At 46.1% G+C, this 19488-nt stretch overlaps 1 protein-coding gene across 2 annotated transcripts in view; it reads left to right on the top strand.

Moving 5' to 3' along the window:
• Window positions 1-788: 788 nt before the first annotated feature.
• LOC308663112 (uncharacterized protein) overlaps window positions 789-19488 on the top strand; it is a 29154-nt gene continuing 10454 nt past the window's right edge. The window contains exons 1-4 of one of the 2 annotated variants that reach the window (XM_081319295.1): window positions 789-953; window positions 1339-1509; window positions 4692-4862; window positions 8710-8825. In XM_081319295.1, coding sequence (XP_081175421.1) covers window positions 838-953; window positions 1339-1509; window positions 4692-4862; window positions 8710-8825 — 574 coding nt within the window. In that variant the 5' untranslated portion in view covers window positions 789-837. The remainder of the gene's footprint in view (window positions 954-1338; window positions 1510-4691; window positions 4863-8709; window positions 8826-19488) is intronic. The other variant, XM_081319296.1, reaches the window with a different exon arrangement.

A 19488-nucleotide genomic window follows, 5' to 3' on the forward strand; every position in this document is an offset into this window, starting at 1 on the left:
ACTTCTGAAGGCAAGCTGTTCCACTGGTTGATTGTTCTCTCAGGAAATTTCTTCTTAATTCTGGGTTGCTTCTCTCCTTGATTAGTTTCCATCTGTTGCTTCTTGTCTTTTGGTGCTTTGGAGAATAGGGTGACCCCTCCTCTTCTTTGAAGGCAAGGCTACACTTAGAATCACAGGGCTGGAAGGGAACTTGGATATCTTCTAGCCCAACCCGCTGCTCAGGCAGGAGACCCTACCATTTCAGATAAATGGTTGACCAATTTCTTTTTTTAAACCTCCGTTGATTGAGCATGCACAACTTCTAGTGCTGTGGTGGCGAACCTATGGCACGCCCACTCTGTGGGCACGCATGCCATCGCCCTAGTCCTAGGCCTTCAGCTGGGTTTTATAAAACCTTTTCGCTTTAGACCTCTGCTGCCGTGTGCAAAAAAAAGGTTCAGTCAATCAATCAATCAATTTCAACTTCTTGCGGGGAAAAAAAAGATCTCGCAAAGTTGGAATTGATTGAACTTTTTAGTCCCACCCAGTCTGCCATTACCACCACAGCCACGCCCATCCAATGGGCCACGCCCATCCAATGGGCCATGCCCACCCGGCACCCGACAATAACATAAATGGGTTTTGGGTTGCAGTTTGGGCACTCAGTCTCTAAAAGGTTCGCCATCACTGTTCTAGTGGTAAGTCATTCCGCTGGTTAACTGTTCTCACTGTTAGGAAGTTAATCCTTAGTTCTAACTATCTTCTCTCCTTGATTATGTTTATGTGCCTCCTGATTTCCACAGGTTGAACCACTGTGGCCTCTCTCCCACTGCCTGCAAAGACTTGACACCCATCGCAATGACCAACACAAGGCTGACCAGTCTGGACTTGGGTGAGAATCCCCTGGAGGAGGCAGGGGTCTCCTACTTGTGTGAATGGCTTCTTCAGCCCACCTGCCAACTTCAAAGTCTCAGGTGAGCAGCCTGGGATGGTATAAAGCGGGGGTCTTCAAACTTGGCCCTTTTGTGACTTGTGGACTTCAACTCCCAGAATTCCTCAGCCAGGCATGCTGGCTCAGGAATTCTGAGAGTTGAAGTCCACAAGTCATAAAAGGGCCAAGTTTGAAGGCCCCTGGTACAAGGACTTGGGCAAAGGGTGGAGTAGACCTCCAGGATCCCTTCAAGCCCTAGGATTCTATGATTCTATAACCCCGGTACAAATCCCCCCCCATTCTCTGTCTCCTACAGGCTGTACTCCTGCAACCTCATGGCCGCGTTTGGAGCCGGTTGGCAGCTGGGCACGGGGAGGCCAGTTTACACCCCACCTCCAAATTTCTCCCCCATTCTCTGTCTCCTACAGGCTGTACTCCTGCAACCTCACGGCCGCCATCTGCCAGCTCCTTTCACAGGTCCTGGAATCCAGACATTCTCTTCTGGAGCTCAATCTGGGGGCGAACCCCCTGGGTGATGGGGGAGCAAAGCTGCTGTGCCAAGGGCTGAAGCACCCTTCTTCTGGGCTGCAGAGACTCATGTAAGTGGGGTGAGGGATTTCCTGATCTGAGCCCCTGGTTTTCCCCACAGCGTTTGGAGCCGGTTGGCAGCTGGGCACGGGGAGGCCAGTTTACACCCCACCCCCAATTTCTCCTTCAGCCACCACCAAGAGCAGCAGAGGGAGTAGGGAAGTGACCAGGACATTCTTCTCCCAGGAAATTTCTCAAGCTTGTTTCAGAAGGAAAAGGTTCATTCCAGAGCAGAAACGGAAATGAAAAGAAAAAAAAAGCATCCTGAATTTTAATTCTGAAAATGAAAAGAAATTTATTAGATTAAAAGGTTGGGGGAAGATTTGCCTCCTGGTTGGATCCCCTGAGCAAATGGCAAAGTCACTGGGTGACTTTGGGCCAATCGCCAGGAGACAGTGAGTTCTAGTCCCACCTTACCCATGTTGAAGGAAAAGTCTTCAACGTGGTTCAGTCCAAGCCGGGAATAAACAACATGGCGACTGCTTTAGAAAGAAGGTTGCAGTTTATTGAAGAGGAGAGCCAGACAGGAAGATGGCTCTGGCAGAAAAGAGAAAAAAGGGGTGAGCACATGTAGGGAGTGGGTTTTTATACCCTGTGGAGCCTTTTGTTTGGAGTTGTTTCCTGTTCCTGTTTTGAGGCTTTGCATTTCCTGTGTCATGTATTTTGACCTGTGTCCCTTTGGCCTCTGTGAGTTAATCCTATTATGTCCTGTCCTAGAGTTTGGGTGGGGTATGTAGATTTTAGGTGTCTTCTTAATCTTCTAGCTCCAACCTTCCTGAATGGCTTACACCTGCATTTCTACAGAGCTGGTTTCTGCTTGGGGGAGGGAGACTTGAGGCTATTAAGAAAAAAACTGGGCATTCTTTTCTGCCTCTTTAAGATCCTTTGAGGAAATATATTTTTTCTGCCCTTTTAATATTTCCTTCTCTGGGGGGCTTACTTCCCACACCCATGAAAGCCGGTTGGGTGATTTTGGGCCAATCAGCAGGAGATTGAGACTTCTAGCCCACCTTAAGCATGACAGGCAGCTGGGTAACTTTAGACCAGTCACCAGGAGATGGCGAGTTCTAGTCCTGCCTTGGGCACAAGAGCCAGCTGGATGACTTTGGGAAAATAGGAGGAGGAAGGTATGTTGCATATGCTCACTGCCTTATTTGTAAAATTAATAAAGGTGAGAAGCAAAACTAAATAACTATTTTTAATCAAATTTATATGCTGCCCATCTCACTGTCCAAGATGACTCTGGGCAGCTTACAATATTTGCATCCTGCACACGCCCTCTGGCAATGCCTTCATCCTTGGTCCTTCGCTGCTGTCTCAACTAGACTTATAATAACCATCCTACAGAGCATGTAGCTGGTTGTCTGAATGTCACAGTTGTGCTTCTTGGAGACCTTTGCATGAGTCGGAAGTAGGAAAACACCCAAACAGGCACCCTTGCCCTCAGATATCACCAGCAATTCCCTTCTTTCTGTTTGCAGTGGGGAAAGTGGCAAAAACAAACGATCATGCGATCACGGTGTGTTTGGTAACCAGCCATAAATACAAGCTGATTGCCAGAGTACTCAGCAGAATAACAGAGTTGGAAGGGACCTTAGAGGTCTTCTACTCCAACCCACTGCTCAAGCAGGAGATCTTATACCATTCCAGACAAATGACTGTCCAGTCTTTTCTTGAAAGCTTCGAGTGATGGAGCACCCACAACTTCTGAAGGCAAGCCCTTCCACTGATTAATTCATAACAGACTTGGAAGGGACCTTGGAGGTCTTCTAGTCCAACCCCTGTTCAGGCAGGAAACTCTATACCAGGGGTGTCAAACTGCCAGCCCGCGGGCCGGTTTCATCATACAGAAACCGCGCCCACCCCACTGTCAGCAATGGAAAAAAGATCACGATACGTCGCGACACATTGTGTGATGTGGCGAGTCTGACACCCCTGCTCTATACCATTTCAGACAAGTGGCTTGTCAAGGTAATTATAATTTAGCAGCTGACCAGCAGAAGTGTTATATAGAGAATGAGTCAACAGAGTATTTGGGGGTAGTATCCCTTTAAGAGACTGTGTCTGAGGAGAATTGCAGTTGGAATCTTGAGCGGTTTGTATATAACAGGAGTTAGGCCACCTTGGCTCTTTTATGACTCGTGGACTTCAACTCCCAGAATTCCTGAGCCAGCATGGCTCAGCTTGGAAACCTTTCCCTTTCCCCTCAGCATAGCTGGCTCAGGAATTCTGGGAGTTGAAGTCCATGAGTCATAAAAAAGCCAAGGTTGTCCACCCCTGGATAACTATCTTGTATTCTGTATGCTCCCTGAATGTTGTTGTTTCATGTTATATATTACACCACAATTCTTTGAACAAACCACTGTCAGATATTTGTGCTCCCGTGTTATGACAAGAAGAAAATGAGAAAAAGGCTGTGATAATTTACATTTTAAACAACATGGTTATCCAATCTCTTCTTGAAAACCTCCAGTGATGGAGCAACCACAACTTCTGGTGGCAAGCCATTCCACTGGTTAATTGTTCTGTCAGGATATTTCTCTTTAGTTCCAGGCTGCTTCTCTCCTTGATAAGTTTCCATCCGTTGCTCCTTGTCCTGCCTTCAGGTGCTTTGGAGAATAGCTTGACTAAGATCACAATCTGGGTTTCTGGAATGGCTGGAACTCTGAGGGCCACTCCTAACCACCATCCATTCAGCACCATCCTAACTTGGGACCGTCGCTGAACAAATGTTTGTAGGTTGAGAACCAGAACAGGCAGTCCACGACTTATGACAACAAAATTTCTGTTGCTAAGTGAGACATTTGTTAAGTGAATTTTGCCTGATTTTACGACTTCTCTTGCATTATTTGTTAAGCGAATCACGGCAGTTGTTAAGTTAGGAACATGGTGGTTAAGCGAATCTTGCTTCCCCATGGACTTTGCTTGTCAAAAGGTCACAAAAGGGGATCACATGACCCCAGACATTGCAATTGTCCTAAGTATGAACCGTATTTTGTTCACATGACCATGGGGATGTTGCAATGGTCTTAAGTGTGAAAAAAACGGTCCTAAGTCACTGTTTTCAGTGCCGTTGTAACTTTGAACGGTCACTAAATGAGCTGTTGTAAGTCAAGGACTATCTGTAGCGAGGAAGGCTTTTCTGATCTCCCAAGCATGATGGGGTCACAGGTGTCCTTGTCTTCTATTGCAGTTTACACTCCTGTGGCATGACAGCCCTTGCCTGTGAAAACCTGGCCTCTGTTTTGGAGACCAGCCAGACCCTCTTGGAGCTGAACCTGGGCAATAACAGCCTGGGAGATAAAGGAATCAGGCAGCTGTGCCAGAAGTTGATACAAAGGCGCTGCAAGCTTCAAAAGTTGACGTAAGTGTACAGTTTGTCCAGGGACCTGGGAAAATAGTTTGACACACACACACCCCTCGTCTTTGTAGCGGCCCCTCAAATATTGGAATATTGCTATCCATATGATAAATAATAAATAATTATAAAAAATAATAGAGCTGGAAGGGGCTCCCAAGGTCCCTTCCAACTCTGTTATCATTGGGAATGGTACATTTAGCTTGTCTTTCTTTTATTTTCTTTTTTTGAGTGGATCTTGGTCAACGACCAAAATAAAGTCCTTTGAGCTTTGAGTGGGAACAGAGGCGACATCCTTGCCATCTTAAGTTGACTCTCATCTTCCAGCCCAGATTCGTTGAATTTCCCAGTCTGCCAAAAGATGCTATGAAAAATAAAGATGATTTAATCTCTGCATAATGTTTTGTCAGGAGGTCTCCCAACCACCTGGCCGGTGGGCAACACCCATATCAGCTTCCAAAACAAGGCCCTGTGGCTCATGAATTTACGCCAGAATTTGCTCAAAAGGCTGACCTCTTTCGACATATCTCTCAGCAGAATAGATAAGATAACCTTTATTGTCATTTTTTTTACTGTGGGCATAATGGCACACATCAAAAATGAAATTTAGTTGCCCGCTCTCAAAGTCAAACACATACATGACACACACCTAAACCATACTATACACAACATATGTATAGACCTACACCCCTACATATACAGAACAATAAAATATTAAATACTGCCCATCTTGAATATATAACGGAAGGAGGAAGCTTGAGAGTTCACAAGGTTAATGCTGTACGGAATGAAACTATGGCTGAATCTGGATGTTCTGCTACGGATACCACAAAGTCTCCTCCTAGAAGGTAACAAGGAAAACAGGTCGTGAAGAGGATGAGTACTATCCCAGATAATCTTACGGGCCGTGCTCAAACAACGCTTCTGTGCTACGTCCTGGATGGGAGGGAGGGAACTGCCAATGATCTTTTCGGCCATCCTCACCACTCTCTGCACCACCTTCCTTTTTTTTTTTTATTAAAAAGTTTTAACTTACAATTTTTCCCTTAAAAAATCCCCCCTCCCCCCCTTCTCCCTCCCCCCCTTCCTCTCCCCCCTCCCCCCCTCCCCCCCCGACTTCCCAGAGCTAAGTACAAGGTATATATAAAAAAAAACAATCATAAACAACCATATACTAACAACCATAAACTCTAAAATCTATCACTCTCTAGCTTATATAGGATAAAACAAACCTTAGTAATATTAAATATATATAAATATATATATAAAAAAAAAACTAATATAGAAAAAAAATAAAGAAAGAAGACTTATTCAAATATAAAACTTCTTAACCCTATACTTATTCTGAGTAAACTCAAGCCATTTTCTCCCTTCCATAATATAGCGTTCCTGCGAGTAATCTTTCAAATAGGCCGAAATCTTCACCATTTCGACCAAGTCGGAAACCTTTAAAATCCACTCTTCTATGGTCGGCAGTTCCTCTTTCCAGTACTATCCTATCAAAAGTCTTGCTGCCGTAATTAAATTCAACATCAACTTAGTATATTCCATCAGATTTTTATCCAAAAAACCTTAACCTTTTTGCAAGTCTACCATATATGAAAATATGAAAATATATTACGTCTTTATCACCGCACCTCCATCATTTAGGCTAATAATTCAGATACATGCTTAACTTTTTAAAATCTAAATACCATCTATAAAACATTTTGTAAAAATTCTCTCTTAGATTTCAAACTTATATAAATTTTACATTCCTCATCCAAATCTTTTCCCACCTCCCACTACAAGTACGTTGTGAAAGTTCCATAGACTTCTGCTGATCTTGTTCTTTTATCTTTTTTGATCGTTTTAAAGCAGCACGCGTCACCCTCTGTTCTCTGGGATCATCCAAAAGTGTTATAACTTGATCTCCTGCAGCACCATTCTCCTCTATCTGTCCATCTTCAGTCTCTTGATATTCTCCTTCTTCAGATCCCTTTGCAGCTTCCAGAAGTGTTAATGGGGTTGCTTTTAAAACATTATTGTAAAAATCACGCGCTTGCATCACAGTAACCAAACGGTACCTTTTACCTTCATACATCACCATCAACCCAGCTGGCATCTCCCATCTGAACCTTATATCTCGTTGCTTGAGCTCTTGCACCAGAAATGTAAAATCCTTCCTTCTCCTTAAAATCTTTGGAGGAATTTCTTTTAGAACCAAAACTTCTTGATCAGCAATCACGACTTTAGTATCATAGGCAGCTTGTATAACTTCATCTCTCATTTCCCTTTTTGCAAAATAAACCACCACATCTCTAGGCAGCTTTCTCTGTCTAGCACTCCATGAGTTCACACGATACACTTTATCCATGCCTCCTTTTATTTCGGATGCTGGCTGATTCAATACCACTTCGAGAGCCTCAGAAACCAACTGCTTTAAATCTTCCTTAATATTCTCCTTTAAACCTCTGATTCTAATGGCAAACTGCATCTGGAAATATTGAGCAAGACTCAATTCCCTATCCATTTTGTCTCTTAAATCTTCATTCTCCAATACTTTTGCTTCTAATATAGCATTCTTTTGAGTCAAATCTTTGACTTTTTCATCCAAATCTTCCACACATTCAGCCACTTTATACACTGAAGACAAAATGTCTACCTTCATCACGCTGAACTTCTGTTCCATCCTCTCTTCTATTCTCTCCTCCAATTTCTCCAATTTCTCCTCCATCTTTGCAAATTTATCACCCATTGATTGATTAATTGATTCCAAAAGTTTATCCAGAGCATCTCGTAAGTCCTTCGATGTCACTACATCAGGAGGATGTAATGCCTGCAATGATGATTGTTGCACCGGGGAAGTTCCAGCACTCCGAAGAGTTTTAGGGGGAGGTTTAGCCGCCATCTTTTACTTTCAATTGTGACGCACTTTCACTTAGAGTTTAAAAAGTCCATCAAGCTCGAGAGTAGAATAAAATAATCCTCTTCACCTTTTCCTCTTGTACCGCTCTGCCTGCTCTTTTTATTCCATAGTCCTTCCTTCAGGCAGGGGTGGTCGCAGACGCCTGGCTCTGCTCCATAAAGTCAGGAGCAGAGGCGCTGGCCAGCTGGGAGCGACCCAGGCTACGGGGGAGTTCGATCCTTCGGCCGCCCAAGCTGCAAGCTCAGGCGGCCCCGGAGAACTCGACCCCTACCTGGGGCCTCACCCCCTCCTCTTCTCCCGAGGAGGGGGCTTCAAATTCGCCCGAACAGCTGATCGGCGCTGTTTCGGGCGAAAAAAACTCAGCTGAGCCGCGGGCAGCCCGGGAAGGCTGTCTCCGTCGCCGCGGAGCCACCGGAAGTCCTCTGCACCACCTTCCTGTCTGAAGCAGGGATGCTTCCAAACCAGACTGTGATGCTGTATGAAAGGATGCTCTTGATCGTTCCCCCTGTAGAAAGTGGTCAGAACAGGGGAAGGAAGATGAGCAACAGAGTGACAGAATAACAGAACAGAAACAGACTAACAGAGTTGGAAGGGACCTTGGAGCTCTTCTAGTCTAACCCTCTCCTCAGAAATAAACCCTATACCATTCCAGACAAATGGCTGTCCAATCTCTTTTTGAAAACCTCGAGTGATGGAGCACTCATAACTTTTGGAGGCAAGTTGTTCCACTGATTAATTGTTCTAACTGTCAGGAAATTCCTCCTTAGTTCTATGCTGCTTCTCCTTGATTAGTTTCCTTCCATTGCTTCTGCCTTCATGTGCTTTGGAGAATAGCTTGACCCCCAACTCCCTGCAGAGCTGCTGATGAGCAGAGATTTGCAAGCCAATTGGTGTTCTTGAGAGTGTCCCAATTCTGATGCTTTGCTTTGTTTCTCCTCCTTCCAGACTTACCATGAAATCATTAAACCAAAACACGAAGTGGAAATTGCAGGCAGTTTGTGAGAAGAATCCTGGCTTAGTTCTGACTTCCTACTATCCTCCGGATTTTCCCCGCTTCCCAGGTGATGAAGAGTAAAGGTGGAGTTCACACCTGCTTTCCTTGGGCCCCTCAAGGATTGGAAGGTTGGTGCGATGGGTAGTAGATCTAGAAACCTTCAAAGGCCAGCTCAGCTCAGCTTTTGCATTACCTGTTGCATCGCAATCATACATCTGATTCACATGCCTGGCTATGAGGCTTATGGTAGCCCTCTGGACTTAGAGCAAGTGGGACTTGGCCATGTGGAAGATCTTTTCAACTGGGATCCCCTTCAGGGATCCATCCCTTCCATAATCCCCAACTAGCATGTCAGAAGAATATCCTGCTCCGGTTTGAGCCAGGATTTGCATAAGAATGACACCGGAGTCACTGCTTGAAGAAGAAGTAGTATATTCAACAAAGATGACTGGAGGACTGGAGTTAAAACATATGAAGAAAAAGTTGTGGGAATTGGGTATGCCTAGATTAATGAAAAGAAGGACCTGGAGCAACATGATAGCAGTATTCCAGTGTTTGAGAGGTTGCCACAAAGATGAGGGGTTCAACCTATTTCCCAACGCACCAGAAGGCAACACAAAACCAATGGATGGAAACCAATCAAGGAGAGATTCAACCTAGAACTAAAGAGGAATTTCTTGACAGTGAGAACAATTAATCAGTGGAACAACTTGCCTCCAGAAGTTCTGGTTACTCCACCACTGGAGGTTTTCAAGAAAAGATTGGGCAGCCATTTGTCCTGAATAGTATAGGGCAGTGATGGCGAACCTTTTAGAGACCAAGTGCCCAAACTGCAACCCAAAACCCACTTATTTATCGCAAAGTGCCAACACGGCAATTTAATCCGAATACCGAGGTTTTCGTTTATAAAAAAACAACTCATACATTAACATCTTTTGTCTTAAAAGAAAAAACACAATAACAAAGCTTTCAATTCAAACAACTTTTTACTGAAAGGTAAAAGTTTGCCTTTGGCATGCTTTTGTAAAATTAATGTGATTTCTGCTGTTGTATGCATGCTGATAATTTGTCTAACTTTGGCTTATACTTTGTAAGTTTGAGAGCAACACGTGCAGCACTCAGGTCATTTGTTAATCTGTTTCTAGTGTCAGATTTGATATAATTCAAAGCTAAAAACAGTGTGCTTGCTCCAGAGGCTTGTTTTGGCTAGGAAGGGGCTTGAGAAATGGCTTTTTCCTGCAAAAACCTAGCCAAAGAGTGCGGTGCACATGCTCACAGAGAGGGCTCCGAGTGCCGCCTCTGGCAACCGTGCCATAGGTTCGCCACCACTGGTATAGGGTTTCCTGCTTGAGTAGGGGATTGGACTAGAAGTCCTCCAAAGTCGCTTCCAATTCTGTTGTTCTGTTTTTTAAGAGCATAGAAACAGCCCTTGGAGTAGCTACAATTTTGGATATACAGGCTGGTAATACTTATAAGAAAGATGGTCCTTTGTGAGGTGTGTGCGAATATGCCCTTTGCAATGTTTAATTTGGTGGACATGCAGTTCCAGTAGGGATGGCCTTATCTTATTTTGCTGAGTGTGTAGATCTTTTCTTTGGCAGGTGTCTATGTGCTGATTCTGGAATGCCACATCTATATGCTCAGGGAAGTTTGCATTATAAGGGATTTTCCCTGTTTGCTATTATTTGCTTGATTTAATCAATTTCAGCCTGGCTGTCAATTATCGCCTAAACTAGTTGAAGAGTATTTGCAACCTTATATTGTTTTTGCAATATAGTTTCTGAGGAGACAGTATTCTCTGAGCTTGATTGTTTTCTTGCAGATGTTTCACAACCCAGACTAGGACTACTAGGACTGATGATGTTAACTAGTTGGGTCATGAAACATCTGCAAGAAAACAACCCACTTCAGAGAGCATCAAAGACTCCTCCTCCTCCTCCTCCCTTCTAGCACTGATTATGTTACCTAGTTGGGTCCTGAAATGTCTGCAAGAAAACAACCAAGCTCGGAGAGCACCAAGGACCCTACACTTCAACTCTGAGCTACAAATATTCTCCTTTATTAATATTTATTAATATACTGTCTTCTGGGTACAGGCACGTATATGATTAACGAAGTTCACAGGGAGTGCATGAATAAAATTACTTAAATTGTAAAATTATTTCAACAAGCATAAAGAGCTTCGGGGGGGGGGGGATGACCAGCATTTTGAACTGGACTGGGATGCTGACCAGCAACCAAATTGGTCCTACTCATGACTTGCAGGATTGTTGTATAGGTAGTCCTCGACTTACAACCACAACTGAGCATCCCAGGGTCAGGTGAGCCCCATTTGCAACCTTCCCAGCTGGCTTCGAACAAGCAAAGTCAAGGGGGAGAAGCCGATTCGTTTAACGATCACATGATTCCCTTAACAACCACAATGGTTCACTTGACCATTGGGTGCAGCTTCCTTAACCACTAACTTGCTTAGCAACTAAATTCTGGACCCAGTTGTGGTCATAAATCGAGGACTTAGCCAGCAGTAAAAAATGACCCCTCCTCTTTGAGGAGCACATGAGTGACCAGTCTGTGGTGCTTCATCCCTCCAGGCTTTCAAGAAGAGAGTGGACAGCCAGTTGCCCAGAATGGTATAAGGTCTTCTGCTTGAGCAGGGGATTGGACTACAGCAGTAGTGTCAAGACTGATTCGCCCTTTTACCCTCGCTTATAGCTTTACAGTGGGATGGGATGCAGAACTGGGAGGAGTGGTTTCTAGGCAACCGAGGCTTCTGAGAGCCAAGGTCACTAATGCAGGTGCTCAGCAGGGAAGTGGACTGTTTCCATAATAAGAACAAATGTTACTATTGGACAATATGAACACCTGGTGGGTGGGGATGAGGGAATTTATTGTTTAGCTAAGCAAGCCTTTGAGCCGGAAAATCAAGAGCTGGTTTTGCTTCTTCTGCGCCAATGTAAAATTTCAGTAAAGTATTAGACTCTTGGTAAAATCATGTCTGAGGAGTTTCTTTTTCTGGAAATGCCAACTGGACAGTTGACAAGCGGTCCCCAACCTTTGCGGCTTGGTGGCACGGCTAGGGGTGGGGGAGACAGGAACCAGGCCATACGAGCAATGGGCCGATGCTTGTGCACAGCTCAACTTGACTTCAAGTGTGCGCTAGCCTGCTGTTTGCATGAGTTGAGCTGCATGCGCATGTGCATGCCAGCCCACTGCTCACATGGCTCAGTTCCGAATAAGCCGCAGCCTGGTAGTGGGCCGTGGCCTGGGTGTTGGGAGCCTCTGGACTAGAGGAACTTCAAAGCCCCTTCCAACTCTGTTGTTCAGTGGAAAGGCTTGCCTTCAGAAGTTAGTGGGTGCTCCATCCCTGGAGGTTTTTAAGAAAAGATTGGAAAGCCATTTAGTAGGAATAGTTTGAGTTCTTCTGCTTGAGCAGGAGGTTAGACTAGAAGACCTCCAAGGTCCCTTCCAGCTCTGTTTTTCTGTTAATTAATCAGTGGAATGTTTGCCTTCAGACATTCTGGATGCTCCATCCCTGGAGTTTTTCAAAAAGAAACTACACAGCTATTTGTCCAGAATGATAGGGTCTCCTGCTTGAGCAGAAGGTTAGACTAGAGGACCTCCAAGGTCCCTCCAAGGTGCCTTCCAACCTTATTCTTTGTTCTTTCAGGCACTGCAGACCCTAAACACAACACTGCCAAAAATAAAGGTTTATTGGTGAAAAGGTACTGCAGAATAGAGCCAATTTACTTAACGGTCCCCAATTTTTGTCCCTGCACCCTACCATTTTTCCCAGTTCTCCCGGTTTTGGAAAGTTCATGGCTTTTCTTCCAGAAGCAGAGCTTTCCTTTTAGGATGTTCCTGCAGAGATGGAGCTTCCCTTGCAGGATGCTGGTGAGGGTGGAGCTCCGCTTGTCCACAGAAGTGGATGATGCTGATCTCCCTCCCTGTCCTCCTGTGCCTTCCCTTTTGTCTCTCTTTGGGCCTCTTCCTTCCTCTTCCTTCTGTCTGGGGCTCTGCCTGCAAATGAACAGCCCCTGTTGCAAGTTCAATTTCTTCTCCAGGATGTTTCCCAACGTGGTCATCTTTTCGCTATCCGAAGACTTCTGTTCTTGAGGTCTCTTGTTGGCTCCTTGCCTAGGAACCTCCAAAGTCTGGCTGAGCTTCGGGTCAAAGGCCAGCCTTCTGATGACAAGATGTTCTTGGTGTGTTTCCTTGGAAGACCAGCTTACCTTCACCTGTTTCTTCTTCCTAGCTTTTGGGGGGCTTCCAGGTGAACAGCTGATAGGCCTCATCCCTCTAGGGAGAGGACGTTGGACCCCACTCGCCTGCCCCACAGCTCCTGCTTGCATGAGGTCTACTGGAATCTGCCTTTTCTGCCAGATGACCACATCCTTACCCTCTGAGATTTCACCTGGTTTTAGGACACCATGAACTTTAGGTGATCCCACAACTACTTCTGCTACTCCGCTGCAAAGCTGATCACTGATGATGACTCTTGCTTCTTCTGAGAGGGCCACCAAGGAAGGGGCAGAGTCCTCAGCTAAAGGGGGTTGTCTCACTACTGAGGAATTAGCCCATGTCCACCTGCCCATCTCTTCTCTGAAGGACTCTTCTGCTCCCTTGTTCTGATCTTCCCACTTCACTTTCAGCCTTCTTCCTTGATCCCAGTCATCTATCCTCATGTCTTTACATTCTGTGCTGCCTTGGGACAGGGTCTTTAGGGACAAAAGGCTCTGCTCCTTAGCAATGGAAAAGGTGACTCTCTCCATCCTCCCCTCTTCCTCACTATCTGCCTTCAGGGTCAAGCTACAACTTTCATGATGGACCTGAAGTTCAACATCTGTCCTTACAAAGTCTTGATTTTGATGGGGGCCCTTTCTACTCTCCTTGGGAGGTTGAACATCTTGGTCTTCTGTGGTCTTCTTCTTTCCTCTAGAGGATGAAGGATGTTGCAGGTAGAGGAATCTCTCGCAGTCGGAGAACCAATGGTCCAGCAGTTGGGTTCTAAAAAATGTTTGGCACCTGGCTGCTTCTTCCAGAGAATGGTCAAGGAACTCTCTCCATGTAAGCCTACTTCCTCTCCTTTGTAGCCTACTGCTCTGTGTTGCATGATGCCCCTTCCTGATTTGCCTGTAACATCTGGCTACAACATCCTCGTAGCAGGAATTGGGAACATGAATATGGTGTGGGAAAAAATATGAGACTTGTTGAGAAATAGGAGCATGATATGGTTGAACATGTGCCTCCCACGGCCTGTAATACATCTTGACAGCTTCTGGCTCTTGGAGAGAAGAATGACTCATGTTCTCTCCTGAGGACCCTTCCAACTCTTCCATGTTATCTCCTAAGGACTCTTCCAACTCTTCCATGTTGTCTCCTGAGGACCAAGGAGAATCCTGGGCTTCGTTGTCTTCTGCTAGTAGAGAGGAATTACCTACTACAGCTTCCCCTCCCTTCCATAAGACTTTCTTCTTTTTCTCTGGCCATTTTGGTTGTCTATCAGACTTTGATGAGGAGATTGAGGCTGATGAATGACAGGAAAGACAACTCTTACGAGACTTTTTCAGTTCCCTTCTAGGAACTGAAGGTTTCAGAGGAGGAGTCAGCCCTTCTAGAGTGCCTCTCTCTTTGGCTGTCCTCTGAAAACCAACTTTGTTTTGCCGGGCAACCATCTTTGCCTTAAAGCCTGGAAGAGGCATCTTGTTCTTCACCCTTGGTGTGGTCCTTCCACTTCCAAACTTCACTTTTCGGAAGCTGGCTATATTTTCAACACTGGGCATGTAATCCCTGGTGGTGTATGCAGAAGGAGAGGAAGGTGGCAGGATTTGAGGATCTTCTGTCCCCTTAGAAATCCTTGAAGGCTGCACAGAGGTGGCTATGGGTGGATATGGCAAGAGAGGCTGGGATCCAGTCATCTCAAAGCAAGAAGGAGATCTGGGTGGCAAGAACACCCTCAGAGATCGCCGAACCCTTTCTGGAAGTCCCCATCGGTGCTCTGATGTAAGATGTCTCAGATGGGCCTCCAAGAGTTCTTTTTCCTCAACGCTGAGAAAATCAAGGTCTTGACTGAGGATTTGCACTTCTCCTCTATCCCGTGGGGGAATCTTGATCACAGTGTCTGCGGTGATCTTCTCTGCTTTAAAGAGAGGTGGGGCAAAAGCTTGCAACGATTTTAGCACTGTTGATGGCAAGCCCCATGCATGCTGGATTTTCTTTCGTTGGATATGGAATTCCAGGAGGTCCCTCTCCTCAATGGGGAGGAAAGAGAGCACTATTTTGGGACATAAGAACCTTGTTGCTTCAGTAGTCCCCCCTGTCTTAACCTGTAATGCTTTGGGAGGTATCTTCATCGCCCCCAAATGGTGCTTTGCCTTTTGCAATGGCACTGAAATTCGGGGAGCAGATGATGTGTCTTGAAATGGTCTATACCTGCAAGGCCAGTGAGGCTGTGCTGGAACCTGGGAAGAGGGGAGAGAAGGCAGGAATGGATGAAATGAATGTTGAATCCGTTTTGGAATCTCCCACTTATGCTTTATGACCATGGTCCTCACACTGGTCTCCAGATGTTCCTGTGTATTTGTGTTGAGGAACCAAAGCTGCTGGGCCTTCGTTTCCAAATCTGCCTTGTCTCTTGGACTCTTCTGAGTTCTCTTTCTGGTGTGCTTCTGTAGGCCAAGTGGAAAAGGAGCAAAGATGCGCAGAGATTTCAAGATAGCAGATGGCAGTCCCCAAGCGTGCTGGATCTTCTTGTGGGTGACATGAAACTCCAAAAGATCCCAGGACGTATGGATGTAGAAAAGCAGCCTCACCTCCGGGGATCTGATGGCAGCCACTGGAAAGCTGGAACTAGTTCTTGCATCTGGTTTCCTCTGGTGGATGTTCTTCATAGGCTTCATGGTGGCTTCTTTCCAGGATAAAGTCCACCATGGTGATCCTTTTCTTCTGGAATGGGAAGCATGAGCTCCCTCTTGCAGTGGGAATCTCAAATGACGTTCACAGTGGGGTTTTTCATCAGAGACCTGTGGAGGAGGAACCATTGCTCTCAACGAATCTTGGATCAGTTGAGGAAGGCCCCATTTATGTTCCCTGATCCAACTCCTCACATGGGACTCCAGGTGATCTTTTGCATCTTGACTAAAAAAATGCAAACAATGGGGAGGGACAAGTACTTTACTCAGAGACGATGGCACTTGTACCCCCCTGTGTGTTTTTCTTCCATCTCCCAATCTCTGTAGACCTGGACCTCTGAAGGACCTCTTCTGAGGCTCAGGTGGGACTGGTGCAAAAGCCTGTAGAGATTTGTGTACAAGAACAGGTAATCCCCACTCGTGCTGGATCCTCTTGTATTGTACATGTAATCCCATAAATTCCAGGTCTTCCTGTTTAAGGGACATCGGGGTGGTCTCTTCATCAAGTGCCATCGTTTCTCTCCCAGACCTTGAGATTTTTCCTGGGGATCTTTCTCCTAGAAGATCACCTTTGGGGAGAGCCCTCTTGAGTGTGGTTACATGATGTATGTCTTCTGCTTTGTGCCATGGCTTTGAGGCAGTCTGGAAGAGTCGGTTGTAGGCATGCCGTGGGGTTTCGGCTTGACCCTGGTCGCCCTCAACCTGGGAACAAGAAGCAGGGGGCAAAAACATTTTCAGTGACTCCTGGACACGCTTGGGAAGACCCCATCGATGGACTGCAGTTCGGTTCTTCATGTGAGCCTCCAGTAGTTTCTGCGTCACAAGACCCAAGAAGAACAAGCTGTTGGTTATTTTAATTGTCACTTTTAACACACCCCACGAAGCGGTGATGGCAATGCCAAGTCCCTCCAGGAGCCGTTCTGGTTCTAAAGGGAGTGCAGCAAAGGCCTGAAGAGATTTTTGAACCATGGATGGTAATCCCCATTCATGCTGTAACTTCTTGCGCCGAACGTGCATCTCCAGAAGGTCCAAAATCTCTGTTTGGACAAAACATGGACCTGTACTTGAGAATCTCAGTTCTTTTGTTCTGGAATCCATTGCATTGGCTGTTTGACTCTCCTGGCCAACATTCTTCTCCAGAGTCCACCTCCTGAGCTTGGACATCTCTAGTGGTGGGCTTCCTACAATAACATTGCCAAACATCTTGTTTAAGGATTTAGTGTAGATACTGGGAAGACCCCAAAGATGCATTAATTGTTTGCATTTAATGTTCAAGTTCATCTTTTCCACAATGTCCTGTCCCAGAAAATACAAGCAAGATGGCCTGGGTTTGATTTCTGAGGACACAAGGGAACATTTAGGAAGAAAAGCATGTTCGATGGGGCCAGAAAACTTCTTATATCTTATTAACTGGAACTTAATCTCCAGAGATTTTTTCTTGAGGTGAGTCTCCAGAGTATATCTAAGCAGATCTTCTAGACATCCCGTGTTATTTGGGAGGAGAATGTGGGTTTCTTCCCACCTTCCACTCTCCACCTGAGTTTCTCCAAATGTGGCTTGAGGTTTCTCCTCTGGAAGTAGTGAGTGAAAAAACTTTACAAACTGATGGACTTTCTGAGGGATGCCCCACTTTTGCTGTAACTTTAGCCGTTGAATGTGGAGCTCCAGGTTTTGTTTGACTTTCTCAGAAAGGAAATGCAACTCTAGATGAAGCAAGGAAATCTGAGTCACCGCCTTTGGAAGATCGCGATGCCACTTGGGTGGTTCTCCAATTAAGCTTCTAAGGGATCTCTGGACCAGGGTAGAATATCCCCACTCATGTTGTAGTCTCTTCTTCTTAACATGCATTTCTAAGTTTTCTCTGACCGCATTTTTGAAAAACAGAGACTTTATTTCTGAAAACTCAACGGGAATCTCTTTGAACCTGACTGAAGACAAAGGTCCTCCAGGACACATAGCTGCCGATGTCTCCACGTACTTTAGCCCCAGGCCCCAGAGGGACACCAAGCGACCCCGTTGCAAAGTTACTTCGATCTGACCCATGGCTGACAAGTCAAAGGAGAGACAGGGGCTACGAGTTTGGGGGGTCCTGAGACCAGGAAGGATAAGCTTGGGGAGAGGTTGTCTTTGAGACCACCAACAAGATTTCCAGGAGATTTGTGGGGCAGCAGGAAAGCTTTCCAAGCGCACCTCCAAATGTTTCTTCGTCAGGTGGACCTGCAGTTTCTTCAAGACTTTCATTTTTAACACGAGGAGTGGCTGAGCTGGACATAACGGAAGACCCTGATTTTTCCTAATTTTCTCCTCTTTCTTCTTGGGCCTTACAAGGTGCCTTGCTGGTGTTCCTATCCCCAATCTGGGCTGCTGAGAAAAGGGCTTTACTGCCACTCTCTTCTCTTTATAAAGAACATCCGGCAACAGCCGTCGACAGGTTTCGAGGACTCTTCTAGGCAAGCCCCACCTCAGCTGGAGCTTCATCCTCTGAAGATGGAACTCCAGGACGATGCAAGTGTCCTCGGGAAGAAAGGTAAGTTTCCGTGGCAGAGTTTTGACGCGGCTCCTGGTCTTGTAGAGGACGGAAGAACGTGGGGCCGTGCTCGGCCGGAAAGCCTTCAGAGATCTCCTGATCACACTCGGGAGACCCCACTCATGCTGCAGTCTCTTTTTTGTCATGTGGGCTTCCAAGGTTTCTCGCCCCCGCTGCGGGAGAAAGGGGGTCTGCGCCCCCGAGAATTCAGAAGCTTCCCTTCTGCATGGGAAGGGCTTGGAGGAAAATGGAGGAGGGGCCATGGCAACCAGGGACTCTACGTAGCACTTTCCCAGATCCCAACAGGAACTCAGGCGCCATCTCTGCACAACCATCTCCATCTTCTTAGCCTCCTGGGGGAGCTCAAAGGGGAGGAAGACTAGGCGAGTTTGCAAGGGTTTGTCCGCATGAGATACCAGCTTGGGCAGAGGTTGGGCGGTCAAACGCGCCAAGAGTCTCCAGGAGCGAAGGGCCACATCTGGAAACACCTCTGCTTGTATTTCGACACACTTCTTAGCCAGGTGGAGTTTCATCTTCATCTGAACTACAGCCAATGATCTCTGGGGCAATGGTGGACCTGTGACCACTGATCTTTTGGCCTTCTTGCCCTGTTTCTGTACTAGAGACGTTTCCCTCTTGGGCAGAGGAAGTGGCCTCATTTGCCTGAGACCCTCTTGGACTGTCCTGGGCAGCTGCCAAAGCTTCAGCTGGACTCTCTTCTTAAGGGACCTGCAGCTCCTCAGTCTGCTGAAGATGATGGTAGAGGGGCCAGAAGAATCTGTCCAGCTACTGATGGAGGAGGTCTCATAAGTGCTGGAGGACAAGCTCGAGAGGTCCTCCGTGTAAACGTCCAGCTCCCCAAGGAAACTGCCCTGGGTCTTTCGATCCTGGAGGCTACATTTCGAGGCCTTCTTCCCTGCTGCAACACTGTCTTCTGTGGTCCCTGCAGAGAAGAATTGTACCAACATTGGACCTCTTTGGGGAACATCTTTGCCTGTCCCATCTAAAGTTAAAATGGCTAAGGGGCCCAGGTGGTGCTACATGACACAACCTAGGTCAGGGGTAGGCAACCTCGGCTCTTTTATGACTCATGGACTTCAACTTCAACTATGCTGACTCAGGAATTCTGGGAGTTGAAGTCCATGAGTCATAAAAGAGCCGAGGTTGCCTACCCCTGACCTAGAACTAAGGAGGGATTTCCTGACAGTTAGAACAATTAATCAGTGGAACAGCTGGCCTTCAGAAGTTGTGGATGCTCCATCACTGGAGGCTTTTAAGGACACAGCCAATTGTTC

Source organism: Vipera berus (genome assembly GCF_964194415.1).
Source record: "Vipera berus genome assembly, chromosome: 2".
In the NCBI taxonomy this organism is placed as follows: Eukaryota; Metazoa; Chordata; class Lepidosauria; order Squamata; family Viperidae; genus Vipera; species Vipera berus.